This window comes from Etheostoma spectabile, chromosome 12, assembly GCF_008692095.1.
Source record: "Etheostoma spectabile isolate EspeVRDwgs_2016 chromosome 12, UIUC_Espe_1.0, whole genome shotgun sequence".
Classification (NCBI taxonomy): domain Eukaryota; kingdom Metazoa; phylum Chordata; class Actinopteri; order Perciformes; family Percidae; genus Etheostoma; species Etheostoma spectabile.
This window is the reverse complement of record NC_045744.1, coordinates 33,058,953-33,081,678: the sequence shown is the minus strand read 5'-3', so window position 1 is coordinate 33,081,678 and position 22,726 is coordinate 33,058,953. Positions and strand designations below refer to the sequence as shown.

General features: G+C 41.0%; 3 protein-coding genes across 3 annotated transcripts in view; all 3 read right to left on the bottom strand.

The window, feature by feature from the left end:
• Nucleotides 1-1,293: 1,293 nt before the first annotated feature.
• Nucleotides 1,294-8,289, bottom strand: LOC116699438 (uncharacterized). The gene is made up of 2 exons (XM_032532000.1): nucleotides 8,284-8,289; nucleotides 1,294-2,319 (listed from the first exon to the last, which is right to left on the bottom strand). The coding sequence occupies exon 2, from the start codon at nucleotides 2,288-2,290 to the stop codon at nucleotides 1,580-1,582; it is 711 nt and encodes a 236-aa protein (XP_032387891.1). The 5' UTR covers nucleotides 2,291-2,319; nucleotides 8,284-8,289; the 3' UTR covers nucleotides 1,294-1,579.
• Nucleotides 4,263-11,225, bottom strand: cnih4 (cornichon family member 4). Its single transcript, XM_032532003.1, has 5 exons — nucleotides 11,101-11,225; nucleotides 10,181-10,249; nucleotides 6,982-7,094; nucleotides 6,289-6,429; nucleotides 4,263-5,835 (listed from the first exon to the last, which is right to left on the bottom strand). Exons 1-5 carry the CDS (start codon nucleotides 11,167-11,169, stop codon nucleotides 5,808-5,810), a joined length of 420 nt encoding a protein of 139 aa, XP_032387894.1. The 5' UTR covers nucleotides 11,170-11,225; the 3' UTR covers nucleotides 4,263-5,807.
• A 10,712-nt stretch (nucleotides 11,226-21,937) lies between these two features.
• tgfb2 (transforming growth factor, beta 2) overlaps nucleotides 21,938-22,726 on the bottom strand; it is a 64,252-nt gene continuing 63,463 nt past the window's right edge. Inside the window, exons 6-7 of the mRNA XM_032531994.1 lie at nucleotides 22,372-22,525; nucleotides 21,938-22,141 (exon numbers count right to left, since the gene is read on the bottom strand). Of these exons, the coding sequence (XP_032387885.1) occupies nucleotides 21,983-22,141; nucleotides 22,372-22,525 (313 nt within the window). The 3' untranslated portion in view covers nucleotides 21,938-21,982. The remainder of the gene's footprint in view (nucleotides 22,142-22,371; nucleotides 22,526-22,726) is intronic.

Below are 22,726 nucleotides of genomic sequence, written 5' to 3'. Positions count from 1 at the left end.
GGGATGTCAGAGATGTACTCTTCATTTTGAAGTAGTCATTGATAAAAAGGCTAATTCATTCTGTACTGGAAGGAAAAAGTAAATAGAAATAAGTTAGTTAAAGTAAAATACAAAAATAAAATAAATCTCTAGCCTTATATTTAAATACGAACTGGATAGTCAATCAACTACTTCAGACAGAACAGCCCTAATTAAATGTGGAAAATTGTTAAAGTTTTAGAACTGTTATGAAAACACACTGTCCTTCCAAAATTAAGAATAGAGTTTATGACGCTATAGAGTCCAACTTAGCTGATCAGTCTGGAGCAGATGAGACTGAGCAGGTGTTTGATCTCCCCCAGGTCTGCAGGGCTGCCACCACTGGTTGGGGCCAGTGTCTCAGCGTAGCTCCTCTGCCCCGGGTGCTGAGGGTGGTGTTGGGCAGGGCCAGCAGGGGGTGGTCCAGGTTGAGGCCTGGGGAGTATGGGTGGGTCAGCTCTCTCTTGGACTGGTGCTGTTGTGGTCCTGGGGTGGCTTCCTTGTGTATAAGAAAGTGCTGGGTGGTGTGGGCTGGATCTGGTGGTGGAAAGTGGTGGAGGGTGATGGGTGTGATGGGGGTGATGGGGGTTGGGTCTGTGGGGTGGTGAAAGCTGCAGGCCGGCTGCATGGAAGCTGCTTCGTCTGCTGGTGCTGGGGGGGGTTCCTTGGTTGCGTCCTAACGCCACATCTTTTAATGTCTTTGCAAAGGTGCTGATGGTGTCTTTGCAGAGGTGGACATTGTCATAAAGGCTGTGGATGTTGAGGGTAGGGTGGTGGGCCAGGTGGACGTTTGGCATGAGGGCACATCCACGTGAGATGTCAGCATTTATCCGGTGGATGGTGTCAGGATGGAAGTCTCTTCTTGGGAGGAGGGTGGAGATTATGATCTTTGATGAGGGGAAGGTCTGTGTAGCCCTCTGTGCCACTCTCTTCACAGATTCTGCCACCCTCTCCTGCTGCATTCTCAGGTCATTAGTACCTGTGTGGATTATGATATGGGTGGGCTGACCCAGGAGGGGTTCAGTGAGTAGCTGGAGGGCGTTGTCCGTTCTGGGGCATTGGATTTTGGTGACTTTTTGTCGTGGAAAAAGCTGGGCCTCGTTCACAAATTTTCCATTGGAATCAATAAGGATGACTATATCAGCGTCATTCGCTTTCTTTGGCTCTCTGATGTTTTCTTGGTAGTGGCCTCTCTATGTGGGTTGGTGATAGAGGGGGGGGGGCATTACTTCAAGTTGTTGTGATGGGCAGATCTTAGTTAGGGTGGAGGTGGATGGCTGTGGTTCAGGTTGTGGGGGCTGTTGATGGTGATGGAGGGTTGTGGTTGGTGTTGGCAGGCTCTCAGACTGTGGAGCTGCTCCTTGAGGCTGAGGATGGTTTTCTCCCTCAGGTTCAGCTCCTGTCTCACAGCAGTGAGCTCGGTCTTTAGGGCCTGTCTGTCCTGCTGTAGCTCCTGTCTCACAGCAGTGAGCTCGGTCTTCAGGGCCTGTCTGTCCTGCTGTAGCTCCTGTCTCACAGCAGTGAGCTCGGTCTTCAGGGCCTGTCTGTCTTGCTGTAGCTCCTAGACCTCTCCTCTTAGCTCCTGTATGGAGGCCTTCAGCTCATTCCTCACCTGGCTGAGCTGGTCCCGTAGCTGCTGTGTGGATTCAGCTGATGTCTGATTCGACAGAAGTAGCTCCTTCAGTTCCACCAGCTCTACCTCTTGCAGAGACAGATTGTCTCTCATCTGGGACACTCTGGTCTCTAGCTGACTGCTGTGCCCTGAATGGTCTCCTAACAGCTGATCCTCTTCCAGCTGTTCACCTGGTGGCTGCGCTGTGGGGTTGGTGGTGCTCTTCTCCTCACTGCTGGTCTTCTCCTGTCTCTGTTTCTCCGTCTCTGCCAGAGCTTTGATGGTGTTAAAGTCATCTTGGACAGAGCTGAGACTGGCCTCATTGCCTTGGAACATGATGGTCCCATTGTGATAGATGTTGACAGTGAGAGGTGGGCTGTCTTTGTCTATGTCTTCGATGACTATCTGTCTCCCACTGCAGATGCCCCTCTTCCTGTGGTGGTCATAGTGGGTACAGATAGCTCTATGCCATGCTTCAGTGTTGTCTGTGTACAGGAGGAGATTACTGGATCCTCCTGTGTGGCTTATATCTGCCGTCAAGGCCTCTGGGTTTTCTCTTATTATTTTGTGTCTGTGGGCTTTCTTTGCCTGTGCACTTTTGATTTCTTTCGGGTAGCCAATCACGAGGAGGCAGGGCCGTTTCCCGGGAGACTGCAACATTGTATCGGCTCCTAACTGCCGCTCTGCTGCTACGTAGCAGGCTATGTGGAGTTAGCACAGGCTAGCCTTGGTTTGTTGTACAGATTATAAATTACCTGTTTAGGATGAGTAAAGCTTACCTTCTCTCTCTCTCTCTCTCTCTTCCCATCTCCTCTAGACAGAGGGATGGGATCCGGTTGGGGAGAGTTCTAGCCTGGCCAGGCTCCTCTCTTTACCCTGTCTCTCTTGGTTTTGCTGTAATACAGCTGGGGACTTCCTTTGACCCACTGAGTTCCTCTCTCCTCTATCTTTCCATCTTTCCATTTGTGTGCATCCATGTCCCAGAAATGCGTGTAACTAACCTAGCTCTGGGGAGACATTCCCCGGAGTCCTTTTGTTCTTTTTCCCCCAGCATGTTTCCTTGGATCAGGGAGGCTCCAAAATCACGGTTGCAGCTGTCGCCATGGTCCCGCTACACGTCCTGCGATGCCATGTTACATCCTGCCACGTTCTGCGATGCCCAGCTACGTCCTGCTGTACCTTGTAACGCTGCACAGTGCCCTGCTGTGCTACAAAGAACTACTACAAACAAACTACTATTTATTTTATTTTTATTTATTTTTTGTGACTGTTACTGCCACTCTTCATTCTAACCCCAACCGGCCCGTCAGACACCGCCTACCAAGAGCCTGGGTCTGTCCGAGGTTTCTGCCTAAAAGGAAGTTTTTCCTCGCCACTGTCGCACTGTTGCTTGCTCTGGAGGAAACTACTGGAACTGTTGGGAGTGTGGTCTAGACCTGCTCTATCTGTAAAGTGTCTTGAGATAACGCTTGTTATGAATTGATACTATAAATAAAATTGAATTGAATTGAATGTGAGAAATCGCATGTATTTGAACTGCGTGGCTTTCCATAGCCCGGGAGCGTCTCAGAAGTTGAGCGTACACTTTACGTAACAATCATGTTTATTAGCTACTAGGCTATCTACCTTTCTCCCCAAGCACTCTTGCAATTAAACTCCAGGCCTTCTCTTCTCTGGTGTTGTCCAAAGTATCTGCGGTGTCTTATGTTATATGTGTCTTGTTATGAATTGATACTATAAATAAAATTGAATTGAATTGAATTATGTTTTTACACCTCCTAGATAAATCTCTTGCCATATGTGGTGTTGTAGAGGTGACGTGTACAATATTTGGGATACTGTTCACTTCCTGTCCGGCTGTTCAAACGGTCACCGACTCGTGTAAAAATACATAGACCTGCATCTTTAACGGGTGCAGTTTTCAAATTTGACCTCAGCCAATTAAGTAGACTCAAACTCCATTTATGGTTAAATTGTGACCTACAAGCTTTCAAAGTGAGGCACATCGGCATGTTTAACAGACAAAGCATCCACTTAGTATGACTATGCAAATATTTATTTTATTATCAAAATATATCTGAAAATGACTCCGTTTGGGGTTCACCTCAAACAGTCATTATCCAGTTAGCTGTGAATATATGTGAAGAACTGAAAAATGTAGACATGTCAATTTATCAACAGTAGAATCTATTTAACTATTATCTAAGAAACGTTATCATGCTTTAAATATAAATTCATTCACAGAGCTCAACAGATTATAATAGTGTAAATTCCTCTAAAATCAAATTGAATTAACTTGTCCAATGGACATTAACTACAGATCCAGGAGGCTAATGATAATTTCAATATTATAATTAAATAATTCTGTTGTATAAAATGTATTCAATCATTTTTAACCTAAAACGTGTTGTGGTTTGTGATTTTAGTTTTTTACATTTTAGATTATAAACAGTGAAGTTATTATTCCACTAGTCAGATAGTTTCTTGAAAGAACTTTTAGAACTTTATGGATTACATTTGGTAATGGAGGACACAAACGCAGTGATAAAACGGCTAAAATGATAGAATAGTTGACAGAAAATGTATTTGACCTTAAAGCTACAAGGGAGAATAAATTGAAAAGCATTCAAACAACTTTACATTTTTATTTATGAAACAAAAAAAGACAGTTTAGTGTGAATCAGACATGAACTTTTTTCATCAGCAGTACTCTGTTCGCCCCAGCTGAAGAGAGAAATGGCTCCAGAATACTTGCACATGTAGCAGGTATGGATGAAAAGTCATGACGGTTCTTTTGATACACACCAAATAAAGAGTGCACGCAAACATCTCTCGTCCCAGTGAAAAGCTAAGACACTTGCTGATGTAGGGAACTTTAAAACAGGAAATGTCAGACTTTAACATACAGTATGCTTTTATTGCAAAGGTAATTCAGTAAACACAAGTGCATGAGATCAAATCAAAATGTTCTTATTGAAACTGTCACTCATCCAATAATACGACAACCATTACATACACTTCTTTCAAGAACGAATTGAACCTTTTATGTGGCAAAACACTTCACCAATGAAGTTCAGACAGCATCGAGCCCTGTGAGGTAACATCATTCTAGCACATCACAAGACTTTGGCCCAGACAGTGCCAGATGAGGATTGATGTGTGGTTTAGTCTGATTGTCTCTTACTCTGAGCAGAACCATGTCACTGCACGTCATTGAATGCACCCACATACATACACATGTTGAGGCAATGATTGTATATTATTCAAATATGTTGTGCTAGAGTGTGTGTGGGCGGAGCTGTGGGCGGAGCTGTGGTTAGATGGAGGGTGATGCTGGAAGTCTGGCAGGTCCTGTATCCATAAAAAGTCTCAGAATAGGCTTAGCGATCCACCATCTGATGATCACTGATGCACAATTTCACACTGTAATACTATCAAAAATCTCTGACTTTAACATTCCATTGTAAAAACGTGATACTTTAACCAAATGTGATGTCAACTCGGAAAAAAAGAACAACAGCATGTGACATGACAGAGAGGTGAAATGTGCACATACAGATTGGTTAAAAAGAGGATTAAAAATATGTGAATCATTTCATATGTCCTTCACAGTCATTAGGTGAACTGAACACCTATGGGCCTTACTGGGTGGGGAGGGAACAACAACAACAAAAATACAATGTGTTTTGAGATTTGAAGCACTTTACATTTTTCCCAATTAGGCTTTTGTGGGAAAAAAAACACTCAATAACTCCACCTCAAATTCAGACAGACAGAGGACTACTACACAGTACTGTGATTGGTAATATATGACTTCTTTACCGGCTGTTTCTGTTTTTCTCTGCTCTAGGTGGCCTGCATGCTTACTTTACTGTGAAATTGTCTTTTATTTCTTATAGCCACTCTAATGATGTTGTAATTGTTGCAGATAGAGGTTGGAAAAAAACAACTTTTACTTATCCCCTTCACAATAAAACATTGGCTTGAACGGAATGTTAAATGGTTAAATATTAACCTAAGTATTGTATTAAAGTCAAAACTCTTAGATCATAACAACACAAATGACAGTAAACTTGTTCTCTCTGCTGTTATGAAAGATAGTATGCATACAGTACAGGAGCAGGCTGTGGGGGGGGGGAAACAGTGGCGTTTACAATTTGGCAGCTTGCTGGGGGCTTCAGTCGTTGATGAGAGCCAGGATCATGCTGGAAAAATGGGTTGGAAAGACATGTGTTAATACAGAAGTGTCTTTGTACTTTTGGACACCACACTACTGCACTAATGCAACCTGGTCATTTGGTTTATTTACATTTACATTTTAGCATATTATTTAAGCATTTGCACATTTTTGTTCCCCCATCCTGTACATATTCAAATATTTGTTATTTTTACTTTATTCGTATTATTATTTCATGTATATTGTATGTATGTATATTTTTCCTAGTATTTCATTTATATTTATATTTTGTACTTTGTGACTGTTTTTGCTGCTGTAACACAGGAATTTCCCATTTTTCTTGGGATCACTAAACATCTATCTATCTATCTATCTATCTATCTATCTATTTGTACAGCCACAACAATTATAAGCTGATTGCTGAAAGCCTTGTGAGCAGTTCACTATATGTCAGCGTCTCTGTACATGGTGTTGCTCTCACCTATACAAATAAATGAAGAAGCAGAGCAGGTGGTAACCCAGTTTAATCATGGCCTCCTTCATGTGGGACTTAAGTTGACCTCGGTTGTGGATCTCAGTGGGGTCAAACACGCCCATGTTTCCCATCGGAACCTTAACATACCTGCAGGGGAAACAAGGACAAGCAGAGAGTAAACTAATGAGCCTGACTGCACCAGACAGGCCACGTTCATAGTAGATCAGCCAGTCCTGCAATTCGCCATTGGGTTGAGGTCAACAGATCAGACCCCACGGTGGAGACAGTGAACCAGGTCAAGTGAAGGTAACATTTTACTGGAGTTGTCGTCAACTCTTATTCAACCACAGCACGCTTGTTAAGCAAATTGTTATGAATAAGCGAAAACCAAAACTGTCTAACCGTTTATCTTGATTTGCCACAAATCTTAAAGTTCGGCAATTCTTGTAACCTTAGCTACTGGCTGAGATGGCAGTCTCGAATTGCAACACAGATTTTGGTGCCTCACTTTGGTGCCACAGAAATGCCTGCTCTTCTCTGTGATGCTCCGAAAACATGCAAGGCAACAGAAGCATCGCTGCCCCCCCCCCACTGCAATCGTAGCACCTATACCCTCCTAAAACCTAGGGAAAACCCTGAACACAGCAGAGCACATGTTCTCTGACAAACAACGCAGGAAATAGCAACAGTATGGCCTACCTATAAATGTTCCAGGCTGCTACAGGCAGGTTGAGGAGGAAAATGAACCAGTGCATGGAGACCAACATCAGCATGGTGGAGAGACACTGGCCAACCATCTCTGGAATAACCCACTGGAAACACATAACATCAAACATACATGGATCAACATCATAGATCAGAACACTAAGAGGACCTGAAGGTATCCTTGGTCCAACTCTTTAGGTGTGTGCAGACTGGCAGATGTTTTCCCAGACATTTACAACCTTTTAGTGCTCCAGTCCTACATTTCAGGGAAACCAACATCATCCCTGCAAAGGTTGGGTACCGAACTTGGTACTTTTTAGGGTACAACCATATTATGTCAATACTACCGAGTACCGATTCCCGTTAAATCAATCTGTGCCAAATTTCAGTACTTGAGAGCGCAAAAGGGCGAGCTTCTCCTTTCTATCCTCTGCATGTTGACAGAACAGGGGGCTCACCATCACACACACACTCAGCGCTGCGGTGTAGATAGAGCAGGACTACATTGTCTCTGCAGCTGGTTCAAGTCAAAGTGAGTCACGGCGATGCTAGTTCTTAATACTTTTTTTTTTATCCATTTCAACATCAACACAAAAACATTAAATACAAAAATGTCCCACCTTAATTGTGAATCAAAACAGTTATCAAAATTAAAAAAATTCTGGTGACACTGCTCACTCAGAGAAACATTAACACTGGTTGTGCTTTTGGATAGGGGTGCGCCAGTCAGATACTCAGGATTGGTAACAATCCAAACTTGGCCAAAATTAAAAAAGAAAAGAGAAACCTTTTGACCACAACATGAACAATAAATAAATAAATAAACAAATTCCATTGTGTACAGGCTTATATTGAACTAACTAAAATGTAAGGGAATGTAAACAACATTCAAATAAAGACATTTTAGTGCAAACTGCATGACACAAACCTTTAACAAACTTGACTGTCAACATCGAAACCACCGTAATGGAAAACTAACCTAAGTGCAAAGGAATGTAACTGAATAGCCTTGTTGCTGAAAGGTGTTGTAGAAATAAAGTCCCCTTGCCTTACAACCTCAGCCTGTCAGTCAGTCAGTCATCATAGTGTGTTAGCACAACTGAGCCTGCTTGTCTCAGAGGAAGTGTAACGTCACCAGCACCACGACCGCTTTCACCTCGCCATTATTATTATATTGCTGTCTGCATCAAGTTTTGAAAAACCCTAACCACACCTGAAACCATTTTATCAGCACTGCCGTGACTCACTGTGACTTCAACAAAACTGCAGAGCAGACTTAGTTTGGCCTGTCTGCACCTCCGCTCTGCTAATATACAAAGAGGACAGATAAGCTTGCGCTTACATGCTCTCTGACACCAAAATGTGGAACCAAAAAATAAGTCATTTTTTGATACTCATAGGATGTGGAGCATTTCATTTGGTGCCATAAAAGTACTGACGTTCGTCGCCCAGAGCCCTAACTGCGATCAGGCGCGGAGAGGGCGCCCTGCCCTGCACGCTACAGCGATTGTTTTGGCATCTGCTGTATTTCTTCCGCAAGCAAATGTGTAAAGTCATTCTGAGGACTGATGAGGGCAAACATGTTTTTTTAGGGTCTAGGGGCCGCAGACAAGTTTGTCCGACGACCCCCATGCACTGAATTTAAGCCACAGTACACTGTGAAGACAGTAAAGCATGGTGGTGCAAAAATCATGTTATGGGGATGTTTCTCATACTGTGGTGTTGGGCCTATTTATCACATACCAGGGATCATGGATCAGTTTCAATGCATCAAAATACTCAAAGAGGTCATGTTGCCTCAGGCTGAAGAGGAAATGCCTTTGAAATGGGTCTTTCAACAAAACAATGACCCAAAACACACAAGTAAGCGACCAAAGTCTTGGTTCCAGATGAACAAGATTGGTGTTATGGAGTGGCCAGCCCAGTCCTCGGACCTCAATCCCATAGAACACTTGTGGGGTGACATAAAAAATGCTGTTTCTAAGGCAAAACCCAGTAATGCAGAGGAATTGTGGAATGTAGTTCAACCGTCCTGGGCTGGAATACCTATTCACAGGTGCCAGAAGTTGGTTGACTGTGACATGCAACCCAGATGTGAAGCAGTTCTCAGAAATAATGGTTATGCAAATAAATATTAGTGCAGTGATTCAAAGTAAAGCAAACCCTTGATACATTTTTCAGTTTAAACAGGAAATGTCTGTGAAGAAAAATGCAAATGCTATTTTTTAAACAGCCTAATATTCCTTTTTCTTCACTTTCTGTAAAAGGTAGAACACGACTGTGATCAATTTTGGTCATTTTAGATTCAGAATTGAATGTGCAGTGTTCCCTATGCATTCATATTATGGAATTAAAAGCCATTCTAAGGATTTTGAGCATTATTCAGTTTTTTTAACACACTGCTATTATTCTAAACACAACTGTACATTGACTATGTTCCTTGTACACTAAGTTTACATTCAGATTTATTCATTTTCAATACCTTGTGGATAGCATTCCCAGGTTTTTCCTGGCTCAGAATGGGCTTTTTGGGGAATACATAAGGGGATCTGGGGTGGTGAAAACGCTTTTATTTTCACGGAAAACACAAAATTCTGCTGGCAGGTTAAAATTTAAAATATAGAATACAATGGAATACAATGGAATATAATGCAGTAAAGGGGTTTTTGGATCGTGGACCTGGGCATATTACACATGATCCCAAAGTCCAGTTGGTGTAAATAATATGAATAAATGGATGGTAACTTTTATCATGTTTTGGTGAAGTGACTTACATAAACTGCTAATACAGTTGGAAAAATATAAAAGTGTTATAAATACAAAATGTTGTGAAGTGTAATGTTTTCTCCGCAAAACAATAAATCCACTCAACGGAGAAGCCATTTGCGTTAGTTTTCTAGCGGAGCATTCAGGTCCAGTTGAAAGCGTTTAGCTCGTATAACAGGGCCAGCCACATGTGTAAAATAGAGCAGCTGTGGATGGCTGCTGAAAAGCAACTGCTTTGGCACTCATGATTTTGGCGATTGCTATAAAACTCTTTGAGGGGGGTGGCACCAAAACTTTCTCTCTGCAGGAAAAACCCTGATTCATCATATAATACATTAAAACATGTAACAAGACACTAAAAAAAGGCATCATAAATAAAAAGGTGTAAAAATCTGTGACAGTAATAATCCAGGATGCCATGACTTACTTTGTTTAGCTTGGAGCAGCATGCTCTTGCATTGATGTAGTCACATTCTAGATCAGACAGGGTGATTATCTGGGTTCCAAGTAAAGGTGCCATAAACAAAAATGATCTGTATTGAATAAAGAAAATGTATTTTCATGTCAACATCCTCATTCCCTGCTTCTATCAGCTCCATTCAACAGACAGACAACCTACAAGATGTTGTCATTAGTGATATGGCATTGGCCATATCCACCTGACAGTGACACTTGTGTAAAATTACATAAAATGATAGGTCGATGTATACAATCGTTCTGATAATTACTTTTGTACATTTGTTTTACCCGATCTGATGCTGCATACTTTTTCAATACGCCAAGATCACAAAGGGAACCACATTAAAATGAAAAACTGCCACACGAGTCACGTTATCGTTAGAAACGTTACAGAATTGATATGCAAATGGTAATCAATAAAACGCTAACGGTAAATTATTTAGATACAGCAGGAATAACTTTTTGTTTTAACATTACCTTCAAGGGCATCAATTATGGCTCACAAATCAACATGAATGAAATGGTCACATATTTTGGGCGTAACGTTACAAGTGGCCGTACCAGTAACAGCGGTGGCAAGCTAAATGAGTTTTTTTCTTCTTTAATCTCCCACTATGGTTATGTTAATTTAAAGCTTTCCGTGTAACTTTGAGTTTTAATGTAATGTTGTTCTAACCTTAACCACAAATTGTCATCCGTCTGTTCTGCTTAATCATAACTTAGTTCACGCTAGCACGTCAGAAGGCGGCTGGCTAGCTAGCTAGTTAACGTTAGCCTTATTGTCTTGACATGAAAGAAGAAATTCATAAGCAGCTTTCTGCCAGCTAACGTTAGCCGCTTTGAATAAAGCTCAACACCCGCCAGAAAAGGCATAACCGAAAAGGATACAAAGTAGACCGAGAGGAAAATAAGTGCACAGCAATCCACAAGTGACAGAATGAACACTGCCGCTTCCATTTTTTTTTTCTTCCGTCAGAGTGGGTGATGTGATTTCACTTCCGGTCAGTTGTCAATACCGTTATTTTATTGCATTACTGCCACCTAGCGGACTGGAGTGGAGCGAGTGGATCCTAGGAACTGGACAGAGTCAAAAACGAAGTTAAGTGACTGTTCTGATACTGAATCAGGCTGAATTAGCTTGCGTTTTTACCCATATATCAGTAAGATGCTGATTGCTGAAAATGATGTATGTGAATGTCAAGCTTGTTATTGAAGTGGCAGCTCCTGGGCTGAACTGCAGTGAGAAGCTCCTGACCGCGGAGTTAAACGTTTAACCACGCCCCTCAACGTTTAACCCCGCCCAGTCTCCAACTCATTTAATACGGTGTCCGAAGAGGGACAAGAAACCTTAATGGATGTGGCGAAATGCAGCGATTTAAACATTATTAAGTTAATCTTTGGTTTTACTAATTATGAAATACAATATTGACACATGTCACAAAACATTACTTACCTTAATAATGCATTAAATTATGAAAAAAGTAATATATTTTAATGTGTATTTATCAAAATCAACTGTAACCTGATACTTTCTTAATGTTATCAAACTTGAGACAGTTAAAGAAGGGAGCTAGCCGTCAAATCCGAACCTCAGCCTGCTCAACTTGTGCAGAAACATTAAAATAGACATAACCAGCTTTTTTAATTGGTTTTGAAACTATAAAAGTCACACTTACTTCCATTATTTATTATTGAAAAAGGGCTGTCCGAAGGGCTGTCCGATTACCGCTAAATTCACTCTGATATTACCGCTAAATTCACTCTGATATTACCGCTAAATTTACTCTGATATTAAGATGAAATGACAGGGTCATATGCTGGCGGGGTTAAAGGTTGATGGGGCGTGGTTAAATGTTTAACTCCGCCCACATTGAGGTCTGCGGGGCTGCAGTCAGGGGTACATGGGGTACAGTTCCTCAAGTGGCCATGAGGCAAGTGAATCCCCCATAGAACCCTGATATTAAAAAATCCCAACTTTATTGCAGAAATAAATGTGTTTACAGCAGTTCATCTTTATGGCTAATTTCCCTCTTCATGATAACTGTATGTCTCTTTTGATGTGTGACAGTCCAAGGAGAGATGACTGCAGCTACAAATCTACACTCTAGGACATCACCGTGACGGACCACGCTAGTAAGCATTGCGGTTATAATGCTGTCTGTTACATATTCCCCCTGTCCCCCCACAGCAAGCAAAAGTATATGGCTGCAGCTTGGAGCATCCCATGTCATCCGTCCCGTCTCATGCGGTCTCGTCTCATGCGGAGGCGTGTCCAGCGGTAAATCCAGAGGGCCAAAAATGCAAAATCGCGAATAATTTTTTAAAATTCATTTATATGATTGCCGTTAACGGCAATCATACAAATGAATAAAACATGTTTTTGTTTTTTTAACTAAACATGTCTATAAGATAAATGCAGACTATCATACTGATGAATAAAAACACTTCGTCTATAAAATAAAGGCAGATTATAGGCAAACTAAAAAAATCCTTCTTTCATCCCTGAGTTTCTACTTTTCAAAATAAAAGCTTGCATCTGGAATAAAATACTAATATCTCTCTTACTTTTCAAAGTAAAAGCTCACGTCAACTATCATGCTAATGAAGAAAATATTTGGTGTGTTTTTAAATATTTCAAAATATATGTCCGTCTCTAAAAACAAAATGCAGATAATAGGCAAACTAAAAAATTCCTTCTATAGCTGCATCTTTGATCCAAGTTGCAGCTATAGAAGGAATTTCTCTCCCGACAGAGTTCAAGCAATTGCTTTTTTTTTTTTTTTTTTAAATCCCCCTTTCATACAATACAACACAAAATACAATAGAACCGCTGGCGGAAGTGGAAGAAAAATTCAATCGTATCCTGGCCCAAGACCGTGGCGGCACAGATACGCAGTCGAATGCAGGACGGGTCCCAGAGACCCGAAGGCCGAGGCCGCGGTAGTAGAAAAATAGAACCGCATTCTGCCCTGGGTCCCAGAGACCTGACAGCATTCTGCCCCGGGTCCCAGAGTCCCGACAGCCGAGGCCGTGGTAGTAGAAAAATACGACCGCGTTCTGCCCCGGGTCCCAGACCCCTGACAGCATTCTGTCCCGGGTCCCAGAGACCCGACAGCATTCTGCCCCGGGTCCCAGAGAGCCGACAGCCGAGGCCGCGGTAGTAGAAAAATACAAACGCGTTCTGCCCCGGGTCCCAGAGACTTGACAGCATTCTGTCCCGGGTCCCAGAGAGCCGACAGCCAAGGCAGACAGTCGCTCTCGCCATGCTGATAAGCAGTTGTATTTGCAACAATGTCCCAGTGAAGTGTGAAAACAATATAGAATATACAGTTAAAAAGTCTTGGAAAGCGTGTTACATGTTTATTTTTGTAGTCTTGTGTGTGCAGATCGTGGGTTGTTGTCCCTCCTCAGGAGATCCTGCTGTTAGTCGCAGAAACGGCTGCGTCGCTGATGCAGGTTTCATCAGATGTGGCTTCGTTAATATGGAACAACACAAGCGTAACATTCAGAAATGAGCAAACTACATGTAGGCTATGGCAAAATTGTTACTTTAACAGTTTTTTTACGTTTTTCAATTGATTGCAACAAATGTGGTCCCGAATTTACCCGTGACTCCGTCTGGAAAATTATTCGCGATATCGTAATTTTGACCCTCTAGATTTACCGTTGGACACACCTCCGCATGAGACGAGACCGCATGTTACGAGACGGATGACATGGGACGCTCCAGGATGCAGCCATACCCGTCTCACAGCGAGAGAAGCACCAACCTGCACTTAACACATTGCACTACATTGACTTAATGAAAAGTTAGCAGTAACTCACTGTGAAAGATGTGATGCCATGATAACATCATCAGCGGACAGAGTACAATAAATAAATAAATATAGCATGTTATGCAGATAAGTACAGTGTAAAATCCCTCATTTTTTCCAATACATTGTATAGTAACTTCAACCACAGGAAAGGTAAAAATGTTTAACGCAAAACCTTGTAAGAAAACTTAGGTAGTGGTGAATTTAGAACCAATTAGGCAGAATTTCACATATAAACTATGTATGCAAAAATGCAGGCTTGCATAGGAATTGGTTTAACATATTGGTTTTCTCCCAGAGGAAAAGAAAACTAGAAAAGAGTTCTCAAAAATGTCTCAGGTATTTCTCTAGACAACAATGAGGTCTGTGTGAAACCAAAACGAGATTACAGCTAATTTCTCCTGTTTCTTATGTTTTAGTCTAAATCCTTGACGTTCCACTCCCGTGATTGCTCCGTTGCCAAATTCCCATAGACAGTTAAAGAAGTGGACTAACAGATGCCGTTGTTCTGGAAGGAGACCAGTGAAGGAAATAGAAGCACTTTTCTGCTGATGGCTAGGCTTTAGTTGGCCAGCCTCTAACTGAGTTTGACGACATAGTTGTGACGTGACAACGTGTCTGAAAGTTGTAAGTCTTCTGGTAGCTGTGCAAGAGAAATCTCAATCATTTCCAATCAGCAGAGACGGAGAGAGTAGGTATATGTTAGGAGATAAAATAGACAGGCAAATTACTGCTAACTAACATGCTAGTTAACATTAGTAATTAAACCTAAACAGCTGATGTAAGTCGAAACTGTCTGCAAGCTTCACTTGACAGTACGGTGATTTGTCGACTATGCGACAGCAAGTCGCGTGGTTATGACACAATCGTTAGCCTATTTTTACAAAAACATCTGCTACGCCATAACGTGAGCTACAAGGTAATATAGCCTTTTAGACATTGTTGTGTTTCTTTAGAAATAAATAATGCACAAATAGAGTCTTGAAACGCTTCAGATGTAAAGTTATTCACTGTCAAAGTGGCAATGGGATGCTAACTGCAGCTGATGGCTTTGTAGCATTAAAATGGCGCCATGGGAGATACACAGAGAGGAAAGGCTTACACCCTTGCCAGTGACGGACTTTTCATCAACAAAACGAAAAGACGTTTAACCCTCATGTTGTCCTCGGGTCAAATTGACCCGTTTTCCTATATTAATGTTCTTTTAACAACCCAAAATAACATGATTGATTCCACAAAACGCTTTTGGCAGGTACACATCTCTACTTTCATTAATTTTGAGGTGTCTTATTCAATTTTATAGCATTTGGAGAAAAAAAATTGAAGTGGTTTCCAAATAATATAATAATATAAAAGTTGACATATTCCAGTCTGTGATTAACCATTAACATACTTTCCTTTCATTTTACTCTAAATAATTCCTAATTTCTGCTTTTCTAACTCAAACATTAGGTATCATTTCCTGTTAATGAGGTTTATTGACCATAAATTGCCCAAATAACTGTAAAACTAAAGTTAATGAGTTAGTGTTACGTGGTGTTGAAAACGTCAAAAAAAAAGGGACGAACATTGAAAAAAAGTGTCAAAAGTGTTGAAAAAAGGGACAAAAATGTAAGAAAAACTTAAAAACGTTGATTAAAAGCTTAAAAAATAGGTAGATTTTCAACTTTTGACAACAGTATGCGGAGGAAAACACCGGTAAAAAGCTGCAAGACATTTCGATATTGATCCCAGGAAGATCCGATACTGAAAGAAACTGACAAGCTAGTCGACAAGAGCAGAACACAGCTAGCGAGCTGGATGTAGGACGAAAAGAGTTAGCTGGAGCTAGAAACGAAGCTGCTGTCTAGCTACCGCGTATGACGTTAATCAGATACTGGTGTAACTACTGTATGCTCTTATTGTAATCTACCAGCAATACCCAAGTTCCTGTATTTGAAATAAATACCTAGTACATTTACAAGGTTTAAACTGACACAATCAATGGTGATGTGATTATTTCTGACCCAAATTGCTTTGTTGCCCTTCTGGCTGGTGATATTTTTGCAAATGCGTCTTTAAAAAATAAATGCTCTCTCTATCCACTGGAATACTATGGCTTTTCATTTAAAACTGTTTATTTAAAACTGTTTATTTAAAACAATTACACGTATCAAGCACATGGAATTACAAATAAAGGCCTGCCTCTAATAGAAGCCTGCTTCAAATAAATATTATATTTATTTATTTATTTATATTATAAATATTGAGTATATTTTTACCAAATGCCTGAGATGTAGTGACAGTACAATTTGAATAATGGTATGTAGCAGTGATTGTAGTAGGAAGGAAAAAGGAAGCAATGTATCGTTTCACTTTGGGATCATTCAAGGGACAGCATCCGATCCATGTAAGAGATATGACTGCTCGAGCCGGGACTTGAGGGCGAGGGCCTGAGGAGGTGCCAAAACCTGACAAAATGGGAGACCGAAACTTGTTTGTTGTAAAATAAAAGAATATGGTAATATAAGGAATATTCCAATGTGTTCAGTAACCCTTCAACCAGAGGGGAAGCTGACAAACATGGCTAAACTTAAAACATCATGTCCCTATAGTAGTAGAGTAGAGGGCAGTGGTCCTGATATATCAAAGATCTTACCAGAGGTCATGTTAGTCTCAAAGAGTAGGCCGAAGTCCTTCTTCAACATTTAAGATATAAGTAATTTGTGTGTTGCTTTTCTCTCAGATGTTTCTGATTTAATATAATTTGATCCAATGGTACAACCAGAGACTCAACTTGAGGACAGCCTGTGGGGTGACATGACGTTAAAGCAACGCTATGTAATTTTTCCCCGCTTTGGTGCCCCTATAGGTTGGATGCGAATTGTCCCGTTAGTTCTATGTTATGTCACTGAAAGCCATTACCACGTTATAGATTAACAGTTTGAAGTTTGGCATTAGCATCTGCATCTCCTCCTTTTGCATCCATGCTGCAAAATCCCATCTGTTTTGTTTGACTGTGACAAGAGTATCATCCTTTGATTATATTTCATGTTATGAGCCAAATTGCATTGTAAAAATGATGGAAACATGAGCCTCTGATTTGTCTTAATGGCTTTTCAAACACAGAACTCAACAAGTGAAGGAGGGATTCAAGTTCCCAGAGAGAACACGCTGCAGCCATCAGATTAAATATTACTTTAGACACAAATCAGCACATAACATTGAATATCCTTGAAAGTTTAATAATTTATTTACCACTGAAGCACCACAACAACACTGCGTTACAATACAGCATAGTGGGTCACAATAACATCATCCAAATCAACAAATAGACATAGAAAATAACAGCTCCTTTGTGACAAAATTGGTGCCTAACTCTTTTATTCAGCTACTCAGCAGAAATGGCACAAATGGACAGGCCACTCTTCATTTGATAATGGGGGGTACTTTAAAATAGTATAATTAAAACAGACTTTGTTAGTGAAATAATTGTTTGCCGTTGGCAGGCAGACAACAAACTGATGATACTACAAACCGCTACTACAGAGAGACAGAGGTGGCCGTAAGATTTTTGGTTCGATGAGCCTTTTTTGAAGGTCATATTTATTCTTCATTCACACTTTCTACAATCTTTCATCACTCTAATCAACATCATTTCTCCAAATAAAGCTACATCATTACTTACCCAGACCTTTAATAGGTGGACTGAATTTGTGGCTATGTGGAGTGTATGAGATGACACCGCTGTAATCTAAGGCTTTTCTCTATGTGTGGAAAGCCTGTCATTTTTCAACAGAAATCAATAGTATGTGCAGCCAGTATACATTGGATGCAACATTATTGACTTTACATAAGTTATTTTAGAAAGGACAGGAAGAATCTGTGTGTTCATAACATTAAAGGGATAATTCCGGTTTATGACAAATGGGGTCTAGTTTTTGTAGTCAGTGCATGCATGTTTCATACTTGATTTAGAAAAACTACAAAGGCAAACAAGCACACACACAAATGAGAACAAACTTTGCTGTGACTGTGAAAACTGTGTGGGGGTGAGTTGTGGGCAGAGAGGAGTGAAGTGAGGGGTATATGTCAGGGGAGGGGCTGTGTTATTTTCAGGACTTATTTCACATGTAGACACTTATCACTTATACTTCCAGTGTTTGCCTTAATCTTATATCTCAATGTGACAATTGTGTGAGGTGATGCATGTTGACAGGGCCTTTAAATTGCGAACAGGGGCATACCTGTACAAAATCCATATGTATGCATGAATGTATGTATGTGTATCATAAATGCCACAATAAGCCACATTTTGGCATGACTTTGATACCACTGCTAAAGATTATTTCGCAAACATTATATATTTTCATCAAATGTGTTCTGCCAGTTGAAATTAGTTTCAGAGCCATCTATAGGAAGCGCCAATGTGTGCACTGGAGAAGGCAGGGAATTCAAAACAAACACGAGGGGTGTCACCAAAGCAATTAGCACTGAAATCTTAAAATTTGTTCATTACAGAATTGTGACCCAGATATGCTAGACATTTTACATTTGTAAAAAAACAAACAATTGCATGTAAATATTAAAATCTAAAGCAGGGAATCTCTGTCTGCCTGTCTTTCCTTTGCATAACTCCAGAACTGTTCATCTGATTTTCTTTTCCTGTCCCAGTATTTTTATGTCTTAAATTACTATTTATTGTCAATCTTTTTGGTACTCACAATTTCATTGTAGGGATCTCCGTGAAATGACAATACAGGTTTATCTTATCTTACTTCACAGTTGGTATATGTATTGGTGGAGACTAATGGTGTGCTTTGTGTCAAATTTAGTGCAGTTTGGACACATAATATTAATAAAGTCCTAAAAAACAAGCAAACAGCTGTGCAGCTATGGGGGCGGGACCTCAGGGCTCTGCCGGGCTTCATGACTCAGTGGACTTTGTCAAGCATGCTGTCTGCAGGGGCCATCAGTGACTTAAACACCTCTTTGAAAAATGAATATCTCCGCTAAGTGAGAAGAAGAAACTTTATTCTTCTTCTTCACAAACAATCATACAGTACAATTTATGGAAATTAAATCTCTGCATTTCACCTATCCTAAGTATTAGAGGCAGTGGACAGCTACATACAGCATCCAGGGAGCAACTTGGGGTTCAGTGTCTCGCTCAGGGACACTTTGACATGTGGCATAGGATTAGAGACCTCCGTGACGCACTATCCAAAGATATAGTTACTCTGGATGGCATCACCCTGGCCTCCAGCACCACTGTGAGGAATCTTGGAGTCATCTTTGATCAGGACATGTCCTTTAATTCCCACATTAAGCAAATTTCAAGGATCGCCTTTTTTCACCTACGTAATATTGCAAAAATCAGGAATATCCTGTCTAAAAATGATGCAGAAAAACTAGTCAATGCATTTGTTACTTCTAGGCTGGATTACTGCCATTCTTCATTATCAGGCTGCTCGAAAAAATCCATAAAGACTCTACAGCTGATCCAGAATGCTGCAGCACGTGTTCTGACAGGAATCAGGAAAAGAGACCACATCTCTCCTGTTTTAGCTTCTCTGCATTGGCTTCCTGTAAAATCCAGAATAGAATTTAAAATCCTTTTTCTCACCTACAAAGCTCTTCATAGTCAGGCACCATCTTATCTTAAAGAGCTCATAGTACCTTACAACCCTACAAGAGCAGAATGCAGGGTTACTGGTGGTTCCTAGAGTCTCTAAAAGTAGAACGGGAGCCAGAGCGTTCAGCTATCAGGCTCCTCTCCTGAGGAACCAGGTTCCAGTTTGGGTTCAGGAGGCAGACACCGTCTCCATATTTAAGAGTAGGCTTAAGACTTTCCTCTTTGATAAAGCTTATTGTTAGGGCATAAAATTGAATATTGTTAGGGAGTGAGGAGTCGCAGTGTCCGCCTAACCCGGCCCACCTGCTTCTCGTCATAGTTGTCAGATTTATCTATCATATAATCAAGCATATAATAAACTAAAGGGAGACTTGGCATACAGCCAGATCCGTTTGGGGAGACTTCTAGCCCGACCAGGCTCCTCTCTTTACCTCGTCTCTCTTGGTTTTGCTGTAATAGTTTTAGACAGCTGGGGACATCCTTTGACCCACTGAGTTCCTCTCTCCTCTATCTTCCTATCTTTTCATTTATGTACATCCATGTCCCAGAAATGCGTGTTACTAACCTAGCTCTGGGGAGTCATTCCCCGGAGTCCTTATGTTCTTTTTTCCCCAGCATGTTCCCTCGGATCAGGGATGCTCCAAAATCATGGTAGCAGCTGTCCATGGTCCCGCTACACATTCTGCGGTGCCATGTTCATCTGCTACACTCTGCTGTGCCCAGCTACGTCCTGCTGTACCTTGTAATGCCGCACAGTGCCCTGCTATGCCATGAACTACTACAAACTACTATTTTTTCTATTCTTGTCATTTCCACTCTTCATTCTAACCCCAACCGGCCCGTCAGACACCGCCTACCAAGAGCCTGGGTCTGTCCGAGGTTTCTGCCTAAAAGGAAGTTTTTCCTCGCCACTGTCGCACTGTTGCTTGCTCTGGAGGAAACCACTAGAACTATTGGGTCCTTGTAAATTTTGGAGTGTGGTCTAGACCTACTCTCTCTGTAAAGTGTCTTGAGATAACTCTTGTTATGAATTGATACTATAAATAAAATTGAATTAAATAGAGCCTAGATTGAGAGCCTAGTATTGAACCACAAATCTTGTGGTTAAGGGGTGACCTACTGTTCTGTACCTGTGATTCACAGCCACCCTCTGTGTATTTCCCTGTGTGTGTTTCTGATCATGATGGTATACTAACATCACAACTCTTCTTCATTTTCCTGGAGTCAACAAACATGAGCAGATAGGCCACTCTGCCATTGCAGAAGCCTGATGACGTTACCGCTGGTAAAAATGCATAATTAATCATGTTTTTAGGTTACTTTAAAAACTGCTGTAGTCATGTCAAAGCAAGCAAATAATATGCCTGTTTGGAAATTAATACCTCTGCTGAGTGTGTTTCTGGCCACAACTAGCTACAACTTGGTGTGTTTTTTAGGGGCGGATTTAGTAATTTGGGGGCTGCGGTCAAATGCTGTCTTGCTTTACTTTCACTCTTTCTTTAAATGGGAATGAATTCAAATGCAGCGGGATTGGAAGCAGCCCAGAGGAGATGCTACTTTCAAATCTTGCTAGCTTTCCAACTTTAACAACGCTACCTTTAAGGCATTTAACTGGATTCATTACGCAGTTGTAGCTTGGCATCAACCAGTTTTTCACATCATGAATGGATCCCATCCTATTTAATATTGTTTATAAACTGTTGCCAGGAGCAAAATATCAAAATATTTCACTTAAAGACAGCAGTGATGAACATCTCAAACACTCTACTGCATTAATTCATGGCTTTCCGCTGCACATAAAGCTATTAAATGTGAGAGCATTCTTATTTTTTGATGTCTTGTTTTGCTTGGCTACACGGTAACATTGTCATTTAGACTTGTTTAGCACTAAATAACTACACTGGCATTCCTCTTGGAGAAGGTTGAATAGGTGAAAAAAAGATGCACGTTGATATTGGACAGCCAAATGCTTGCAAAGCAAAATATTACACAACAAACTAAAGACTTGTGTGTTCTCCATGAAATTCTTTGTACGCAAGCCCCAGTCTGCTTGTGATAAGGCAGTGTCAACCTATGCAATGCAACACTCTAGCTATGGTACTCAGCATTGGTATCAAAGTCAAGTTTCCTGTATCATGTTCTATATGTTGTGTATGCATTGAATCGGTCTCTACCTCTATTCTCCAGCACACCACCCCAAAGTGCCGGTGTGAAAATGGAAATGTACTGTAATGTAAGAGAAAATACAGTTGTACGTGTGTGTGTGTGTGTCTGTCTGTCTGTGTGTCTGTCTGTCTGTGTGAAGGAAGGAGAGAGTGTTTGTGCTGGCTTGTAAGCACTTTTAGCTGCACTTGCAGGACTTGACCTTCATGTTAGAGAGCTGTTCTATTTTGGGGGTCTTTCCAATGTAGTAGAGGATGGTGAGGGGCTCCAAGTCCTGAGAGACGCAGCAGGGCGATGCAGATGCTTCAGGGTTAATGGTGTTATACAGGCCTAATACCTAAAACACAAGAATAACAGCTATTCAGAAAATGTAAGCATATACATATAATAATATAAGTAAAGTAGGATAAACCATTAATGTTCAAGTTACTGACCTTACCAACTCTGATCACACAAATTCTTTAACCTTGGACCTTTCCCTCAAATTTTGCAAAATTATGACAAATTCTTTCTATTTTAAGAATTTCCAAATTTGGGATCAGTAAAGGACAATTATCTATGTAGTACCTTGGAATGCTGGGTGTCGGCACTCCACAGATATGGACAGGCCCCGGCACAGAAGTTGGCCTCATAGCCCTTGGGCTCGTGGATCCACCTCCAGCCCAGGTCCTTTCTAAAATCGATGTAGAGTGACCGCAAGCAGCAGTTGTCCTGAACGTTCCTACAAAGAGATGAATTGAAGAAGTGAATCATGTTGCAGTAGTCTGACACAGTTGGTGTACACATAAATATAAATAAATAATATTTAAGTATATCTATTATACACATTTTTTATTAGATAGCATAGATAAACAGGAAAGGGGGGGAAAAGAAGAAGAGGGGATAACACCCAGCCAAGGGCTGTGGGTTAGATAGAACTTAA